The sequence below is a fragment of the Carya illinoinensis genome, chromosome 5 (assembly GCF_018687715.1).
Source record: "Carya illinoinensis cultivar Pawnee chromosome 5, C.illinoinensisPawnee_v1, whole genome shotgun sequence".
In the NCBI taxonomy this organism is placed as follows: domain Eukaryota; kingdom Viridiplantae; phylum Streptophyta; class Magnoliopsida; order Fagales; family Juglandaceae; genus Carya; species Carya illinoinensis.
The window spans coordinates 614,125-631,426 of NC_056756.1; the positions used below are offsets into that span (position 1 = coordinate 614,125).

General features: G+C 36.4%; 1 protein-coding gene across 1 annotated transcript; it reads right to left on the bottom strand.

The window, feature by feature from the left end:
- Positions 1 to 15,259: 15,259 nt before the first annotated feature.
- Positions 15,260 to 17,181, bottom strand: LOC122308805 (pentatricopeptide repeat-containing protein At5g66520-like). Its single transcript, XM_043122036.1, has one exon. It carries the CDS (start codon positions 17,179 to 17,181, stop codon positions 15,304 to 15,306), a length of 1,878 nt encoding a protein of 625 aa, XP_042977970.1. The 3' UTR covers positions 15,260 to 15,303.
- Positions 17,182 to 17,302: the final 121 nt, after the last annotated feature.

Below are 17,302 nucleotides of genomic sequence, written 5' to 3' on the forward strand. Positions count from 1 at the left end.
ACTAATACTAATAGTCTAATATACTATTAGATGCGTTAAACAGTTATCCTGATTTAACTGTTGATTTGTTTGATAAAAATGTCTTGTCTTCTTTAACTCTGAGTGTTAAAACCTCTGGTTTTGATATGGTTGAAGGTAGCAGACCAATATCCTTAGTTTACCGCATCTATTATAGAGTCTTAAGTACTAGCCTTGAGCCAAAGGCTAAGATTAAGTCTCCAAAAAATAAAACTGTTTTGATGTATGGTTCGACTTCGAACTCTAACATCATAACACCCAAGATGCTCTTTTGGAAGGACGTAACTCTTCCAACTGAATGGGTACTTAAGCAGGAACTTCCTCCCAGGAAGATTCCAGCTCAGAATTCAGACCTTAAGATTATCCAACAGTATCTTGATGGTACTGTAAAGATTTCCTTCGATCAACCTAATACCAGTAAGAGAATAAATTCTTTTGCAGGTTCTAGGTCTTCGATTAGCTCGGACCAAGATCTAAGAGATGAAAATCTCGAAAGATACTTGAAGGATCATGATAATCCTGTTCGTCCAATCCAGATTAGGGAACTTCACACAAAAGAAGATCCCGTAGACCAAGATATAAAGTTGGAAGGAATTTCAACTAAGTCCCAAGTTACATCAGCTTATTATTCAACCATAGATGATCATAAATCCAAAGGTAAATCCATAAAGGAAGAAGTACAAGTAGAAGATGAGGTTGATTCAACATCTCCTACAGCTTCTGATATGGTTGCTCCAGTCCATTCCAGTTTAATGGTTTTGGATAAAGCATTGGATGATTTAGATTCTGAAATACTTGTTATTGATATGATTAATTTACATGCTAATTTTATGTCTAAAGAAAACCGTGATAAACGAAAAACTTATCACAAGATTTACTCAATTTCTGAGAAACAGAAGATTCGAAAGGAATGGAAGAAAAAGATGTACAAAGATAACAAGCACATCTTATTCTTCGATTTTCTTGAAAATCATTATGATTCGAAGAAATTTTTAAATGTTTTAAAAACAAGTTTTACTAAAGAAGAAGGCAGGAAAGTTGTAAAAACTAGCCACCCTCCTTTAGAAACCATCCTTGTTTCTGTAAAAGGGATTGAGGTGAAAGCTTCGCCCTTCAAAATCTCAGATCCAGGACCAAATAAGAATGTTTTTGCTGAAACGAAAAAGATCATAGAGCAAAACAATTTCGTCAACCAAACCCTCCATACAATAGGTCAACAACTTGACCGTATCGAGGATAAAGTTGAAAAACCTGTTTTTGAAAAACCTGCCTCAAAGAATTCAAAAGTAATTTAAAAACCTTTGCTTGTTCTGCCACCTGATAGGTCAAAAATCCATTTTGGAATGACTAGTACAATGGCAAAAATTGATCAAATGCTTGCTGAGGTAAAGCAAGAGAAACCCTCCTGTTATGTCATAGACAGAAACGGGCCAGGGGTTAGTTTTGATGATTCTTTTTCTGTACGTACTTGGAATAATTCTGATGATGATGTTTCTTTATCTGATAATTCCTTAGTCCAGAAAATTGATTTACTTGAAAAAGAATTTCAGGGTCTTCAAGTTGAAAAACCCGAACTCGCCAGGATATATTCGAGAGACATTAAACCGATAGGTCTCACGAAAAACTGGTACTCTAGACCCACACCTCCTGATTTGCAATACGAAGAGAGAGGTTCACACTCTCAATTCTCCGTATCTGCCGACCAAATGTATGAATGGAATATTGATGGATTCTCTGAGCAAGAAATCCTCAATACTCTGAATCGTATGTCCATGGTTGCTATTGCTTATTACAACAACAAACTCAGCCAGACTGAGATTGTTGATATCCTGACCAGCGGATTTTCAGGGATGCTTCGTTCTTGGTGGGATAAACATCTCACTGCTGAAGGAAGGGAAACCATCCATTCTGCTGTCAAAAGAGACACAGATGGTTTGCCCATTTTGCCACCAGAAGAAGACCGTAGGGAAGGAACCCATGGGTCTCCTGATGGTGTTAACACCCTGATTTTTACCATAGTTAAACATTTTGTTGGAACACCTTCCAACATCACAAATAGAGTTTCTGATTATTTGAATAACTTACGATGCAATAAAATGTCTGATTATCGTTGGTATAAAGATGTTTTTATGTCTCGTGTTATGCTTAGAGATGATTCTCAAAAACCTTACTGGAAAGAGAAGTTCATTGATGGATTGCCTCGTTTGTTTGCCATCAAGGTAAAGGATTCACTTACTGATGCTTCGGCACAACCAGACAGCACATTGAGACAAAAATGCTTTCGGTGCTTTGAGTGCAGAAAGAATATTTCACTTTCGGCAAAAGAAGACAAAGTTACTTTCGACGAGTGCCTGCTTTCTGAAAAGTGAATAGTAAAAAAGTCACTGTTCACTTTCACTGTTCATTCCGTAATTTATGGGTTTACTATTTGTAAAAGAGCTTCATTCTTCTATAAAAGGGCTCTTCATTTCATTAGGAAGACAGAACTTTCTAGCCGAACCAACCTTCAGCAAGAACTGCTTCCCCTACTTGCAAGCTTTAATTCACCTTCCTTCTCTTCTTTTCTTTATTTTCAAGCTTGTGTAAGTTTGGTTTAAATATTGTTTATATTTACTTTCAATTAATAATATTTGAAAGTTTTGGATCATTATTTCTTCAATTTTCATATCAAGCATTTCATGCATCGGAAGTCTAATTACGACTCCAAAAATATCTGTTCACGTTTAATTCTTGCCATTAATCGAGTCGTAATTAGACTTCCGATGCATGAAATGCTTAATATGAAAATTGAAGAAATAATGATCCAAAACTTTCAAATATTATTAATTGAAAGTAAATATAAACAATATTTAAACCAAACTTACACAAGCTTGAAAATAAAGAAAAGAAGAGAAGGAAGGTGAATTAAAGCTTACAAGTAGGGGAAGTAGTTCTTGCTGAAGGTTGGTTCGGCTAGAAAGTTCTGTCTTCCTAATGAAATGAAGAGCCCTTTTATAGAAGAAGGAAGCTCTTTTACAAATAGTAAACCCATAAATTACGGAATGAACAATGAAAGTGAACAGTGACTTTTTTACTATTCACTTTTCAGAAAGCAGGCACTCGTCGAAAGTAACTTTGTCTTCTTTCGCCGAAAGTGAAATATTCTTTCTGCACTCAAAGCACCGAAAGCATTTTTGTCTCAATGTGCTGTCTGGTTGTGCCGAAAGTAAACTGAAACAATTAAAGCTCTGAAAGCATTAAAGCACCGAAAGCATCTCTGTCTTCAATGTGCTTTGTCTGATTGCAATGATTATACCACCTTTCCGCCCCCAAAAAGTTGAGACTCCGGGATCGAGAAGATGCTAAATAGTCATGATTCAATGAGCACCCAAATCAGGAGGGTAGGGTTCTGAATCATGGCCAAAAACATTGCTGTATGGAGCAGAGGCTGTTGAGTCTGCTGACAAGGCTTCTGACTCCTTATCTGACTGTTCACTGTCGGAAGCTCCTTCAATGGACTTTTTCAATAGATCAAGTTGTAAAAGTAACTCCTGCTTCTTTGGTTTTGAAGAAGAGGATGGAGTAGGAGAATTCTTCTTTTTTGCTGAAGATGATTGCTTCTTCGGCTTGGATGAAGAACTCTTTGAAGCAGAGGCTTGATCACTTGAATCTGGAATGGCCGGATATGTAATCAAGGCTTGGGTTGGGGTGGGGGAAGGGAACTGTTGTTTATCCTTGAGGTTAGGAACAACAAGGGGAAAATCAACTGAAATTCTTGAGACAATATCGTTAGTGTGGGGAAATTTATCCCACCACTTGACAAAATATTGTCGAACCAGAATATGGTCTTTTTTAATGTACTGCCATTTACAAATCCAAGGAATTTTGTATCTGGCACAAAAATGAAGCAAGGGCGGGAGTAAGAGATCTCGTCCTTTCATCTTTGACTGATTAAAAATAGAAAAATGTTTGATAGCTTGTTGGAGACTATCAGGAAACAACTCATTAATGGGACCAAAGAAATGCCACCATTTTTGGAACCACAAAGGAAAAGACTGTTTGCACTTCTTGTCGAAATTAAAGAACCAAGAGTGCTGCATAAGTGGATCTTGAAATAAAGGAAACTTTAACCAAGCCTCAATATAATCGTGATAATTATACTGGGCGTTAGAATCCTTAAGTGTTTTGTAGGTAGAAGGGTGGGTTTCCCATTCTTCCTCTGTCATGACTAAAACAAGATAACAATTGTGAAAGATGATCTTGGAAGGATCAACTTTACAGTAAATTGGTTTAATAGAAACGAAACCGGTGCTAACCAAGATTCCAAGATAATAAACAAGGTTTTTATTTGGATCTTCGGGGATCCAATGGAAACCTCTTGGAAAATAATCAGAAGCAATTTGGAAGGGATCTGTTTTTACCGATTTCTCAATGTAAAACAGATTTTGGAAATAAGCTTTCAAGAAATATTCTGCCTTGTTGGCAGTAGGAAACCTGGGTCTTACCATGGCCAGAGGGTTTGCTGACGCATATACGTCGTGCGGAGCGGCCAAAGTAGAGGCAAATGAACTGGGTGGAATAGGTCTAGGAACTTGTCCTAGACTGGTAAATCTGTTGGCTATCTCCAGTGAGGAGGAAGCCAAGGTTGAAACAGATGCCGGAGGCATCAACATAGGTAAAACAGGTCTGGGAGGTGGGGAAGTAATCGGTGGAACCGGTTTCTTCTTCTTACTCATGTTTTCTGCAAGAATTCACGGGTAAGGAAATCAGGGATTGAATTTTCAGAACCTTTGATAAATTCAATATCAAAATCAAAAACACTTAAAATAGCTTGCCATCGTGCAAAAATCTGTTTTGATGCAATGTTTTTAACATCTTGTTCTAAAACAGTTTTAGCAGTTTTGCAATCAATGCGTAAAAGAAAATGCTGATTAAGTAAATCACTTTGAAATTTAGAAATACATAGTACTACTGATAAAATCTCTTTTTTAATAGTACTATAATTATGCTGTGCATGATTCCAGGTTCCAGAATGGAAACGAACAATTTGTTCAGAAGAACCTGGTGAAACAATCTGTTTCAGGATGCCGCCATAGCCTGTGTCCGAGGCGTCAGTTTCGACAATCTTGAAGCTATTTGAAGTAGGAATCCCAAGACACGGAAGAGTTTTGACATGTGTCTTGATTTGTTTAACAATATTTGTGTGAACATCAGTCCATGGAGAAGGATTGGAACGCAATCTCGCAAAGAGAGGGCGACATTGTTTTCTCATATCCTTGTAGAAATCTGAAATGTAATTTAAAGAACCAAGAAATCTTTGAAGCTGGTTTTTGTCAAGGATGACATCAGGAAATTTTTCAGCAAATTCAATGGCTCGTTGAATGGGCCTGATTTTGCCTTCAAAGATGTCATAACCAAGGAATCTGATCTTGGTTTGAAACAGTTTAATCTTTTTTGCAGAAACAACAAGTCCATTTCTTTTTATAACCTCAAGAAACGTTTTAAGATGTTTCCAGTGTTCATCAATAGATTTGGAGAAAACAAGGACATCATCTATGTAAACGATGGTGAAATCAGTGAATGATAGAAAAATATCATTCATAATATTTTGAAATTCACTAGGAGCGTTCTTTAGCCCAAATGGCATGACATTCCACTCATAGTGACCGAATGGAGTAGTGAAAGCAGTCTTGTATCTGTCTGACTCCCTAATTTGGATCTGCCAAAATCCGGACTTAAGGTCAAACTTGGAAAAAATAACTGCATCACTTAACCTATGAACCAAGTCATTTTTGTTAGGGATAGGATACCGAATCCACTCTAACACTTTGTTCAAGGGTTTGTAATTAATGACTAAACGGGGTGTACCTCGCTCAATCTCAGCATTTTTCTGAACATAAAAAGCTGCACAAGACCAGGGTGACTTACTATGCCTGATGATATTCTTAGCAAGAAGATCCTGGATTTTATTTTTACAAAACTCTAAAGTTTCTCTATTCATTTGAATAGGTCTTGCTTTGGTTGGAATTAAATTTTCATAAAAATCTTTAACATATGGTAAAGAAACAACATGCTTTTTCCTATGCCAGAAAGCATTAGGAATCTCCGAGCAGATTTCAGAAATCAAAGTTTTTTCAAAATCTTCGATTTTAGATCTAAGCAGGGGATCATGCAAGTTATCAGAAACACGTTTGAATTTGATTTCTTGTTTAAGAAAATCTAAATGTTTTCTTTTTGCAGAAAGCAAAAATACAGATCTTCTAGCAGTATCACGTTCAAACTTAGAGGCAAACTTAAACTTAACTTTCTGTCCAAAGGGGTCAGTGGTGATCCCATCAGTTTCAGAAAGGAATGGGTAAATCATGTTAAGAAAAGGCATGCCAAGAATAACATCATGAGTCAAATTCTTAACAAGCACAGAAGGAATCTTAAAGCAAACATTGTCCTGGCAGACATGAGCTGTGTTCAACTCATAGCGAATCTTCATCTTAGATCCGTTTGCCGAGAATAAATTCTCTTCGGACTTTTCGAAATAGGAGGTAGGGACTAAGCCTTCTCGGATACAATTAAGATCCGCTCCTGAATCAATTAAGGCAACAGCAGAGAATCTATATTCATGATTAACAACAATTTCTACTAAACAAAACCATTTCTGTGGAACAGAACGGTGAACTAAACAAATTTCCTTAGTTGGACTAGAGGGTTCAGCATGGTCTGACTGGTTTGATTCTTCACCAGAAGGACTGTCATGATCAAATTCTTTATCCAACTTTAAACATGCTAAATCTTGTTTAAAAGATGCATTCTCAGATTTGAGATTCTTGATCTCTTCTCTGAGCTCAGTAATCTCTTTTTTGACAAGAGACACTTCATGCTGTAAATCATTTAATGAAATATCTTTGGGTTTTTGTTTTTGAAAACGTCCCAAAGTTTCTTCAAAAGAAATCTTGCCCTTGGAAGTCGATGGCTCTTTGCGAGTCATTGTTTCCTTAAGCTTTTTGAGATATTTCTCTTTAAGCTCAGGGTCTTGAATCTGCGAGATAATAGAGAGGAGCATGTTTTCATGTTCCTGCTCTTTACTCAAAACAGGTCCTTGTTCTCTTTCTCCGTCTAAAACATTGATTGTTTTGACTTTAGAAGCACAACAAGAATCATTGCATCCAAACTTGATATTTGGTGAGTTAACATGATCAGAGTCCGAGTGGTAATCAGATCCACTTGAACTAAGTTCATCATCATCCGAGGATGTAGGAGATCCATGTTCGAGTAACCGGAACAGATCTTCTTGATCAACGGAATTGATATTTAACTCATTAAGTTTTTTCTTAAAACCTTGTGGCTTCTTTGTACACTTATTCGCATAGTGTCCAGGTTGGCCACAATTAAAACATGTTCCCTTTGCAGGGGTTTTTGAAACCTTTTTATGAAATGGTTTCTTTCTTGAAACCGATTTTGAAACAGGTTTTTTATAAAACTCCTCACGAGATCTGTTATAGTTCCTGCGAGGTTTTGCATACTTTTTAGAACTCTTTCTACGCTGTACAGATGGAGCAATAGGAGGAAGGCCAAATTGTTCGCAAAAGTTTCCCATCTCATATTTGGCTTTCTTTCTATCTTTCATCTGTTGAGCAATCATTCTTTGATCATTGCACATACTAATACTTACAATATCACCGTAAATATAATCATCATAATTTAGATAACCCGAAGCATCAGTAAGTGAATCCTTTACCTTGATGGCAAACAAACGAGGCAATCCATCAATGAACTTCTCTTTTCAGTAAGGTTTTTGAGAATCATCTCTAAGCATAACACGAGACATAAAAACATCTTTATACCAACGATAATCAGACATTTTATTGCATCGTAAGTTATTCAAATAATCAGAAACTCTATTTATGATGTTGGAAGGTGTTCCAACAAAATGTTTAACTATGGTAAAAATCAGGGTGTTAACACCATCAGGAGACCCATGGGTTCCTTCCCTACGGTCTTCTTCTGGTGGCAAAATGGGCAAACCATCTGTGTCTCTTTTGACAGCAGAACGGATGGTTTCCCTTCCTTCAGCAGTGAGATGTTTATCCTATTAGTCTATTAGTATATAGTAAATTACTAATATATATAATAGTATACTATTAGTTGTATATATTAAATTAATATCTTTAAGTTATTATCTATTAGTAATTTAGTACTAGTGTAGTGTTATCACATATTATTAGTTACTAATTATTACATCTAGACTATCTAGTTATAAGTTATTAGACTATAGTAAATAAGTTAATAAATATTACTATATATTAAAGACTAATAGTATTAGTAGTAGTTTATTACTAATATAATATATATATAATAGTATACTATTAGTTAATATATATTAAATTAATATCTTCTAAGTTATTATCTATTAGTACTAGTGTAACTAGTGTTATTACATATAATTAGTTACTAGTTATTACATCTAGTTATTACATATTTGTTATAGACCATTCACTATAGTAAATAAGTTAATAAATATTACTAATTTACTATTATACCATATACTAATTTACTATTATACCATAGTCCATATACTAACTTACTAATAGACTAATAGTATTAGACTATTAATATATAGTAAATTACTAATATAATTCAATAGTATACTATTGAATTACATATATATTAAATATATATCTTTAAGTTATTATCTATTAGTACTAGTGTAACTAGTGTTATGGACATATTATTAGTTACTAGTTAGTAGTTATTACATCTAGACTATCTAGTTATTAGACTATAGTAAATAAGTTAATAAATATTACTAATTTACTATATATTAATAGACCAATAGTATTAGTATTAGTGCATTACTAATATATAATATATTTATTAGTATACTATTAGTTATATGTATATTAAATTAGTATCTTTAAGTTATTATCTATCAGTACTAGTGTAACTAGTGTTATTAGATATTATTAGTTACTTTTTTTTGAAAGGGATATTATTAGTTACTAATTATTACATCTAGACTATCTAGTTATTAGACCATAGTAAATAAGTTAATAAATATTACTAATTTACTATATATTAATAGACTAATAGTATTAGTATTAGTATATTACTAATATATAATATATTTATTAGTATACATTTTTACTAACTTAAATATATTTTTACTAACTTATTAATTTATTTTTACTAAATTATTAATTTGTATTTTAACTTTTTTTTTCTCAATTTTTTAAAAGTGAAAAGTGGAAAACCCTAATGGGTTAGGCTGAAACGGCGCCGTTTCAGCCTAACCCATTAGGGTTTTCCACTTTTCATTTCCCCCCCCCCCCCCCCCGATTCCCTCCCCTTCCCCTTCAGACTTTCAGTGTTTAGTGTCTTCACAGCTCATTTTCTTCCTCACTCCTCAGTGCCTCACCTCTCATCTGAACCCGTGCCGTGCTGTCGCCCCTCCGACCTCCGTCACTCCTCTGAAAGCCCATTCTTTGCAAAACCGAGGTGCCTCTCTCTCTCTTTCTCTCTCTATAATTTGTATATCTTAACTATTTTTGCATTATTTTTGTTCATTTTCTTGATAGTTGTGGATATTAGGTTTGTTTGTGTGCTGGAATCGTTGGATAGTTGTGGATTTTAGGATTGTTGTGTGCTATTTATGAAAGGCCATGGGTTTTCTTCATGAGAGATGGATGGGGGTCATGGGTTTAAGTGTACAAATGGTTTAGAATTTATTGAAGTATGGAATTTGTTGGAATTTGTTGTTAGGATCTACTATGAAATACACTAAATGTTGTTAGGATCAATCTCCTTCAGTAGCCCTTGATGATCTGAAATGCTATTACTTGTTTTTTCCCATTCCTCTAGTAAGCACTAAGCAGATTCGCAGAAGCTTTTAACCCAGTAAGCACTGAGTTCGCTTGAGCTCAGTGTCGAGCGAGGGTCGAGCGGCACACTCTGCCTGAATTCGCTCGAGCGAAGTGTCGAGCGAGGGTCGAGTGGCACACTCTGCCTGAATTCGTTCGAGCTCAGTGTCGAGCGAGGGTCGAGCGGCACACTCTGCCTGAATTCGCTCGAGCTCAGTGTCGAGCGAGGGTCGAGCGGCACACTCTGCCTGAATTCGCTCGAGCTCAGTGTCGAGCGAGGGTCGAGCGACACACTCTGCCTGTATTCGCTCGAGCGAAGTGTCGAGCGAGGGTCGAGCGGCACACTCTGCCTGAATTCGCTCGAGCGAAGTGTCAAGCGAGGGTCGAGCGATGCAACCACATTTATAGATTCATAGGACATTTTTTCTCATTACTACTATATAAGTATATATGTATATCATATAAGTTACTTGAATAATCTTTACATTAGTTCATGAATTTATTTTCTTTATGTTTATCTTATTTGTTGTGCTCTACAGTTCTAGTTATTAAATAATGGATATGGAAGGCACAAACACTCCTACATCCACAGGTGCATCTTGTCCTGGCATTCTAGCCCCAGAACAACCGATTGATATTCCCATTCCAATAGTTGATGAGTCTAGCGGACCAATAGGCTCTTCAGTAGGTACTCCTAGTGCCTTTCATTCTACCCCTCGCCCTCCACCTGGTAGTAGAAATATTAAGAATAGGTCTGAGGTATGGTCCCACTTCACAAGAGTGCCCGATTGTGATCCCGAAGAGCCTATAGCTACTTGTAATCATTGTCATAGGCAATGGAAATGTCATCCCAAAAGGCAAGGCACTTCGGCCATGAAAACACACATCCAACTTTGCCCCAAAAACCGTAAGAGTAAATTGGATAAGAGTCAAACATTCTTGATCCTGGAAGCAAGAAGTGAAGGAGGGGAAGGGGAGAAGACCTTAGGGATGGCCAAATATAATGAGAAAAAAATACGAGCTGCCCTTGCTAGGATGGTGATAGTGGATGAGCTACCATTTAGATGTGTTGAGGGAGAAGGGTTTCGGAAATTTGTTAAAGCCATTGATCCAAGGTTTCCTATTCCTTCTCGATTTACCGTAATGCGTGACTGTATGAGGGTATTCTTGAGAGAGAAGGATAGCTTGAAGAAAATGTTTTTGACCACCAAACAAAGAGTATGCCTAACCACCGACACTTGGACTTCTATCCAAAATATTAATTACATGTGTGTGACCGCTCACTTCATTGATAATAATTGGAAGTTGCATAAGCGGATCATTTCATTTGTTCGGATTAGCGACCATAAGGGGGCAACGATTGGGAGGGAGTTGGAGGAGTGTATGCTTGATTGGGGCATTGACAAAATCCTCACAATTACAGTGGATAATGCTACCTCTAACGACTCTGCTATTGATTGGTTGAGAACAAGGGAAATAGGAAGTGCGGATTGTATAGCAAATCACGAGTTTATTCACATGAGGTGTACGGCACACATCTTAAACCTTATTGTGAGTGAAGGTTTGAAAGATGTTGATGACTCAATTGTAAGGGTCCGAAATCTGATTAAGTATGTGAAGTCTTCTCCCCAAAGACTTGCCACTTTCAAGTCTTGTGTTGATAGATCAAAAGTTCAATGCTCTAGTTTTTTGACTCTTGACGTGCCTACTAGATGGAATTCGACTTTTCTTATGTTGGACGTGGCTGAGAAGTATCAAAAAGCCTTCCAACTTTTGCTTGATGAAGATCCCTACTCACGAGTTTATTTGTCTGAGGATGGACATGGGAGAAAGGGTCTAGGAGCTCCTGGGCCGGATGATTGGGAGACCATAAGAAACTTTTCGAAGTTTCTTCAAATATTTTATGGTGTTACATTGCGCATTTCTGGTACACTATATGTCACATCAAATAATTATGTCCAGGAGCTTATTGCCATTCATAAACACTTGAATAATTTTTGTGACAATAGTAATCGACGTTTGAGTTCAATGACTTTCAGAATGAAGACAAAGTATAATAAATATTGGGGTGATCTTGAAAAAATAAATCGGTTGTTGTTTATTGCTGCTATTCTTGATCCGCGGTTTAAATTGGTTACTCAAGCATATTGGTTCAAGAAAATATTGGGTGAGGCGAAGGGTGAGGAATTTGTTGCACTCCTCAAGAGGGATATGGAATATTTGTATGAGGCATATGTAGAGTTTGGTGGTGGGTGCGTAACTGGTGCTAACAAAACTCAAAGCGGTGAAGCTAGTGCATCAATGGGGAGTAGTAGTACAGTTACAGACTATGATCCCTTGGATTTTTTGAGAGAGTTCCATAAAGAGCATACAGCATCTTTGATGGATTGTAAGTCAGAGTTAGAGCGGTATTTGTTGGAGAATATTGAGATTCCTACAGGGAGTTTCGATATTTTAATTTGGTGGAAAGTCAACTCTACCAAGTATCCAGTTCTTGCTCTAATGGCAAGAGATATCTTGGTCATTCCTATCACCACCGTTGCATCTGAGTCAGCATTTAGCACAGGAGGCCGTGTCCTGGATCCGTTTAGGAGCTCTTTGGCTCCTAGAACTGTAGAAGCTCTCGTGTGCTCGCAAAATTGGTTGAAGTCTACTCCCATATGCTTGAGTCAAAATTATTCTGAAGCCATTGATGATGCAGAGAGTTATAAGCTAGACTCAGGTAATGTATTTAGAGATTTTTTTTAAGTTGTTATATGAGTTGATTTTAACATTTTGTAATACTAATTTCCTATACTTTAACATCTTAATACAGAATTAGCCAATTCTATGGCCAGCATACTCCGTGAAGAGGATTGACAATCTTGTTTCTGGTATCTTATTTCAATTTTGTTTTCTTTATTTTTATAAATTTATATGATATCTTATTTCTTTACTAATTTTTTTTTTTTTTTTTTCAGGCACAAGTTGAAAAATTATATTTTTTGGACCTTTGGTTATGTATTTTTAATTTTAGGTTGTAATTTTGGACTTTTGGTTATGTATTTTTAATTTTAAGTTTTAATTTTGGTTATGTATTTTTTAATTAACATTTTGTAATTTTGGTTATGTAATTTTAATGTGTGTATTTAGTTTTAATTTAGTTTTTAATTTTAGTTGCACATTTGAATTTAGTTTTATTTTTTATAGTGATAGATTTTGAATTTAGTTTTATTTTCTAATGTGATGATTTTGGTTAGATAAATTAGAAATCTCAAATTATACTTTTATAAAAAATTGATATAGAAGTCCAAATCCGATTAGAGTTACAAATTGTAAAATTGAAATGTTAATTGGGTTAAAGAAAAAAGTCTAAAAAAAGACCCAATAAAAAAGCCCAACAAAAAGCCCAACTCCGACTCCGCTCCGACTCCGCTCCGACAAGTCGGAGCGGAGTAGGGTGTAAGCGGAGTCGGAGTCAGAGGTCGGATTCGGCCTCCGACAAAGTTGGAGTCGGAGTCGGATGAGGCCAAATCCGACTCCGGTTCAATCGGTGCTCAGCCCTACATTAAATGAATACTTGAACGATCTCATTCATTCTGAGTCGTTATGATTACTGAAACAGACGTGCAACTCCTTATCCATCGATTACTTGTGACGACTATACTTACGGTTTTCATTTTTTCCTTTTTTAAATAATAATTAATTAATTAATTTACTTGGCAATAAGCAAACCGGGCTGCCTGCTTTTTAAAGCCCATTACACTGTAACTAGGGATCGATACGACCCCCACCCTGAAGGGTATTTTTGGAAAACAAGTGGCAACGCCAACAATTATGATATAAATTTGGATGGACAACTATATCATAAAAGTTTTATTACGTAAAAATAAAGTCATGTATTAATTTAAATATTAATAATATTTTTTTATATTTAAAATTTAAATTAATATTATTTTTAATAAATTTTACTTTTTGATCAATCATAAGATTAATACACATATTAATATGTAGTTATACTTGCAATTAAATTTTTCCTTCATCCAAACAAGTACCACCGTGACCCCAACTTGCATCCCATTATTCTGTTTGCCCATTTCTGCATGTTTATGCTTAGAAAAATGCTATTTAATTCCATTAATGTTACTGGTCAAAATTACTATTTAAATTTTTAAATTTTTTTATTTAATAATTAAAAAAGTGAATATTAATAAAATTATATATATATATTTAAAATAATGGGCGGCCCACCAAGACCATCCTTATGTTTATACTCACTCAGACCGGATGCTGCGAGAAGCACTGAAGAGAAGAATTTTGTATGAACTTGATGACAAAGTGAAACACGGCGTCTTCATTTTAAAAATGTTTGACACGAGCCCTTCTTACCCAATTCCCAAAAATAACAGTTGTAATTTGTTTTTACAATATATTTCATTTTATTTTATTTCATTTAATTATTATAATTTTTTTAAATTCCTACATAAAATAAAATAAACAATTCAATATTTTCAAATACCAAAATAATAATAATATTAAAAAATTATTTTAATAATATTTTATTTAATTTTTAACTTTTATCTCAATTTATGTCTTCTGCAAAAATAAATGATGATGTTTAGGGAACATGATACAGTTTGGCTGTTCTATTTTGGTTGACATTTCCTTGGGCATGATGTATTCATGGTGCTTATTTGTTTCGCTAAATTCAAAGGTAGTATGTTTATTAGGCTTGTTTAATTCATGATATGTAATGTTTCTATAAGAGTTCGAGTTTGAGAATTTTTTCCATCCGAAATATAAATAACTGGATGTGCTTAAAATCTTTGATTCATTTATCTTGATTTGCTAAACTAGTATAAATTATGAACAAGATCAATGGCATATAAGAAAATTAGAAACTCATAAATGGGTTTCTTCGAAGAAAATTTCGTGCTCCACTGCAACCGTGGATAATGTAGGATGCATCCATTATGTTGTTTTTTTTTTTGGCACATTGTAGGCAGGTGTTGAATTTTTCCTGTTTGTTGAAGGTTTAACACAATATGGTATGGTTAAAGAAAAAACCCACGAGAACAAAATCAATTCGAAAGCAATTGAATTTCAATATTCAAAAAAGCCTATAAATTTCAGTTTTAATTTCCATTTTCCGTACAGTTAGTTCTCGGTAGTCAAGCAGGACAACAACGCTTAAAAGTATTAAAAGATTGAAGGACTCACCGTCGTCGGAATCAAGCAAAGCTCAGACAAACGAGTAAGGCTAAATGGAAGTGGAAATGCCACAACTGCCATTCCAAAACCCCTTTACGAGCTCCGGTTCAGTTGAAAATATTTGGAAATCTCTCAACCCGATTAGAATTGGAAGATGTCTAATGAGTCAATAATATTCTAAATATTAGTCAGAAAATTCTCTTTCGATCGCTGAAGAATCATTAAAATCACAAAGATCTTCCAACACTTTATAGTTAAGCATGGTTTACCAAAAATCATGGCAAGAACATTTTCCCTCTTTAAAATGATGAAATCTGCTCCCATCTCTCACAACAATCTCTCTCTCAAACACCTGGGAGATCATCTTGCTCACCTCATGACAATCCTCACAAACCCTCAAATTCTTCACTATTCGTATGCAATCCCCAACCCCTGTCACTAACATACCATAAGCAATTGCCAGCCTCTCGCTATGCTCTTTAATTACGTTCTCTTTTTCTTCTTCTCCTATGTCATGCAATACGGATGAAATGTTTGGTGTGTAACCAGCTTCTGATATTCGTCTCCCAATCGTTTCAAGCATTTTGTAAATCTCTGAAGAACGCTCGTGCTTTCTATCCCCTGCAACAAATTGATGAACTCTCCCCTCTGCTTCTATCAAGCTCCAACCTGCAATTTTATTAGTGTTTTGCTTAAACATCAGTCTCCGAACTCGAACCACGTCTTCCCATTTCCTTGATTTGGCATATATGCTGGCTAATTGTACATAATGCCCATCATGGTTTGGGTCCAAGTGTATCAACTTGTTTCCAATCATTTCACCCAGTTCCACTAATCCATGAATCTTACAAGCACCAAGCAATGTTGCCCACAATACTGGATCTGGTGGAGCTGGCATCTTTTCAATCAGGTCAACAGCTTCATTGATAAATCCAGCACGGCCCAAAAGATCAACCATGCACCCATAGTGCTCCATCTCCGGCTCAATGTCATAATTTTCTGTCATTAACTTAAAATAATGTCTGCCCTCTCTGACCAAACCTGCTCTACTACAGGCATTCAAGACCCCAATGAAAGTCACATTCACAGGACGGAAGCCCTCCTTCACGAACGTTTCAAAATGTGCAAGAGCTTCCTTTCCAAGTCCATGTGAGGCCAGCCCACAAATCATGACATTCCATGACGAAATATCTCGCTGGTGCATACTGTTGAACAAGAGTTTAGACTGTTCAATGCATCCGCATTTTGCATACATGTCAACTAGCGCTGTACCAAGCGAAGTTGTCATCCGGAAATTCAACGAATTTATGATGGAATGAACTAATCTACCATGTTCTAGCAGACCCATCTGGGCTGATGCCGAAAGCACCGTGACCAATATGGCCTCATTCGGCTTCAACCCCCTCTCTCTCATCTCTTTAAAGCACTCCAACCCTTCTTCCAACTGTCCGTTCTGCACATAACCCATAATCATCGTACTCCAAGAGATAGCATCTCTCTCCGGCATTTTGCCAAACATTGTCTCTGCAACACCAATCTGCCCATCTCTTACCAACCCGGCCAGTATTGAATTCCAAGAGACTACATCTCGATGATGGATATTCTCCTGGAATACCCGTTTCGAACATTCCATTCGACAGCAAGCAGAATACAAGTGAATCAACGCATTCGAAATAAAAACATCCACACCAAAACCCAATTTCACCACATGGCTGTGAACTTGAGTCCCTTCATGTATAGCCAAAGCCTTGCTACAAGCTTGCAGAACAAACGTAAAAGTATGGGAATTGGGTAGTGCCACATTTCCTTGCCGCATAGACGAGTATAGCACAACTGATCCACGAGGCGAGTCGCTCTTGGCGAAGCACCGGATCATGTTGTTAGAGGCGAAAACGCTTGGGTAACTGAGTGTCCGATAAACGGAGAGGGAATACTCCAATGAGGACGATGGGGCAAGAGCAAGAAAGGAGAGAAGGTGACCAAGGAGGACGACATCGGAGGCAAGGCCGTGGACGATGATGCGAGCGTGGGCTTGCTTGGTTTGCAAGAGGGAAGGGCGGGGTGGGAGAGAGGAGAGAGGTGAGTGAGAGTATGAAAGTGATTTGGGGAGAAAAAGGAGGGAGCTGAGTTTATTTGGGAACATAAATAATAAAGAAAAGGTTGGTCGGTAATGGCGATCTCTCGTATTAGAGATTTTGAACGTGGGTACCAAATGGCGGTGACGATTGATTCACCAGTCAAGACCAGACAAGCACTTGTTTTTG